At 52.9% G+C, this 2,652-nt stretch overlaps 1 protein-coding gene across 1 annotated transcript in view; it reads left to right on the top strand.

The window, feature by feature from the left end:
- Positions 1–2,652, top strand: part of RPTOR (regulatory associated protein of MTOR, complex 1) — a gene marked incomplete at its 5' end in the record, with an annotated part of 84,187 nt that overhangs the window by 53,171 nt on the left and 28,364 nt on the right. The window contains 2 exons of the mRNA XM_009864632.1: positions 397–500; positions 1,457–1,640. Coding sequence (XP_009862934.1) covers positions 397–500; positions 1,457–1,640 — 288 coding nt within the window. The remainder of the gene's footprint in view (positions 1–396; positions 501–1,456; positions 1,641–2,652) is intronic.

The raw sequence follows: 2,652 nt of genomic DNA, 5'->3' as shown, positions 1-2,652 counted from the left end.
GCAGTTCTCCAGCGCGGGGCGGGAGGGAAGGGCTGGTCGCTGAAGGGGCGGCTTGTCCCGAAGCGCTGGTGCGAGTTGTGGGCTCCATCTGGTTTAGGGAAAAGGCTCCAACTGGTTTAGGGAAAAGGCTCATGCGTTAGTGAAAGCCACTTCCCTGTCAGTAACAGCAGGGTACTTTCTGGTAAGTGTTTTCTGACTGAAAATGTAGTAAGATCATGGTATGTGCTGGGAACTGCACTGGAGCTTTTTCTCATGTACATTTTGAAGCACCCCCTGCACTGATCGAGAGCTTAACTTCATTTAACCCCAGGTGTGCAATCGCGTTTGTTGAGAAACGACTGCGGCCGGAGTTTTGCCGTCTCGGCTGTTCAGGACTCTGCTGTGTTTTCTCTCCAGGCGACGGTGAACGCGCGCCCGCAGCGCATCCTCGACACCTCCTCGCTGACTCAGTCGGCCCCCGCCAGCCCCACCAACAAGGGCATGCACATCCACCAGGTCGGGTAAGCGCCGGCACTGCCTCCCAGCGCTCTCGCCCTCGCGGGTTCGGGTGCTCCCTGCCAGGCGCCGCGCGAGCGGCCGAACCCCTTCCCTGCGCCTGAGTCAACGTGCTGGGGCCGCAGTCGCTCCTTATTTTAGCACGGGTAAGGTCTCGAGAAACAAAAGTGTCTGGTAAAAGGTGGGGAGTTTCTTCCTGTTACTCTTTTTTAGGAGTAACAAGCCACGCTGATTAGCTGAAGATTAATTGCAAAGAGGGGCTGACTGTGCGCTCCAGCCTGAGCTGCGTGGTGTCCCAGCTTCTCACTGAAGCCTGATCTGTGTTTCCTTCCCTTTGAGCTGATAAAAGCCCGGCTTATCTGGTGATCAGCAAGCGATGCCTAAACTGCAGGGAAATAGAGATAATGGTGTGAGCGAAGCTGGGATTTGGAAATTTGATCATTTCCCAAAATTTCCCTGCTCTCTCCAGGGGAAAGGCAGCGCTTTAGGTGCAGCAGTCCCATCGTGAGTGTGGCACAGTAAGATTCACAGTTGGAACAGGGGGCCCAGAACTGCACAGCGGTGGTTTTTTTGTGTTTTCCAATAGGATAATGTAACTGTGCAATGAGATAAATCTCACTTCATGCATAAATTAAAATGTTTTTCTGTGGGCTCACGGGGCCTCCAGGCTTGCCTGGCCGCTGTACCTTAGCTCGGGCAGCGCCACCTCTCACTGTGGGACCTGCAGGTTCCCCGGATGTTCATTTTCTTACTCTTGGTCTGGAGTCGGTGCAATCAAGGTTCACTCTTGTTTCGGAGCTTGTGTGTCTTTGGGGCAGGGGTGTGGGAGTTGTGTTGTTTTGGTTTTGTAGAGGAAGCACAGCAGCGAAGTATAAACCTTACAAGAAAGAAATGAAGTGAAAGTAACGTAAATCATGTGTCCAGTGATACCTAAATCCTTTCCTTGTTTTTTGGTCTTTAGAGGGTCACCTCCAACCACTAGCACAAGCAGCTCCAGCCTGACAAACGATGTGACAAAGCAGCCGGTGAGCCGGGACATCGCCTCTGTACGACCTGCCAACGTGGGCAACGTGGGGGTCCAGTACACCCCCCACTCCCACCAGTTCCCCAGGACGAGGAAGATGTTTGACAAAGGGCCGGAGCAGGTAAAGAGCCTTCCCTTCCACATCTGCTCCCCTTGGCTCTGTCACCCACCTTGTTCTTTGTGGTTTATTTCTACACGTTTCTTGTTTTCTTCTCGCTGCTGTTGTCTCCATATTGGCTTCCTCTAACTAGTAAAATAAAAATCGATTAATTTCTTTTCCTTCAGGGTAAATTTTATTTTATAGCTTTTGATACGGCATCATTCACTTCTGCTCCTAAGCAGTGTTTAATCAGAGCTGATTGCTTATTCTTTCATAAACATTTGTCTGCCTGAGTGATAACGCAGAATCACATCGTGACCCTTAGATGCTTTTTCTCCAACCTCAGCAGAGCAGGGACCAAGGAGGAGAAAGGAGAGATGCCTTTTCCTTTAACATTCAGACTGGCGTTCCTCTCAAGAAACCGATAGGTGCTTCTGCACCAGAATATCCACCTCCTTGCCGGTGGTTCTGACCCTCTCCACGCTCAGCAGCCCTCTCCTCTTTGGTGTGAGCCCAGGCTATTGCTGGGAAGACCAGAGTTTGTTGTGAGTCGTGCTGCCGGAGGAGAGCTGCGGGGTGGAGGGCTGGGAGGACCTCAGCCACTCCTCTTCTCAGCGTGCAAGCCAGCAAGGGTTTTGCGTACGTTTTAGCATCCTCAAGATAATAGTCAGGTACTGGGCATTTTTCTACGTGCGGAAGCAGGCAGGACAGCTGTGGGGCCAAACAGAGCAATCAGTCGGATTTTAGCACGCACGAGGGATTCCGAGTGTCACCTTCAGATGAGTCGTGTCAGGCGGATACCGCTGAGTCCAGGCACGCCTGGGACATGCTTGTGGCCATCACTTGAAGACAGACTGCATTTACCCATGGCCAGGCTTCGTTAGGGTTCAGCCGCCTGGCAGTGGGTTTGTATCTGCCCTTCCCTCTGCTTCAGCACCTCCAGGGTTTCTCCGGCGCTGGCTCTGGGTGGGAGGAAGCTGAGAAGGCAGCGGGGATGCGCAGCTGCACGCAGGGCGAGGGAGGGTGGCTGCTG

The sequence above is a fragment of the Apaloderma vittatum genome, unplaced genomic scaffold, assembly GCF_000703405.1.
Source record: "Apaloderma vittatum isolate BGI_N311 unplaced genomic scaffold, ASM70340v1 scaffold23432, whole genome shotgun sequence".
In the NCBI taxonomy this organism is placed as follows: domain Eukaryota; kingdom Metazoa; phylum Chordata; class Aves; order Trogoniformes; family Trogonidae; genus Apaloderma; species Apaloderma vittatum.
This window is presented reverse-complemented; position numbering and strand designations above follow the sequence as displayed.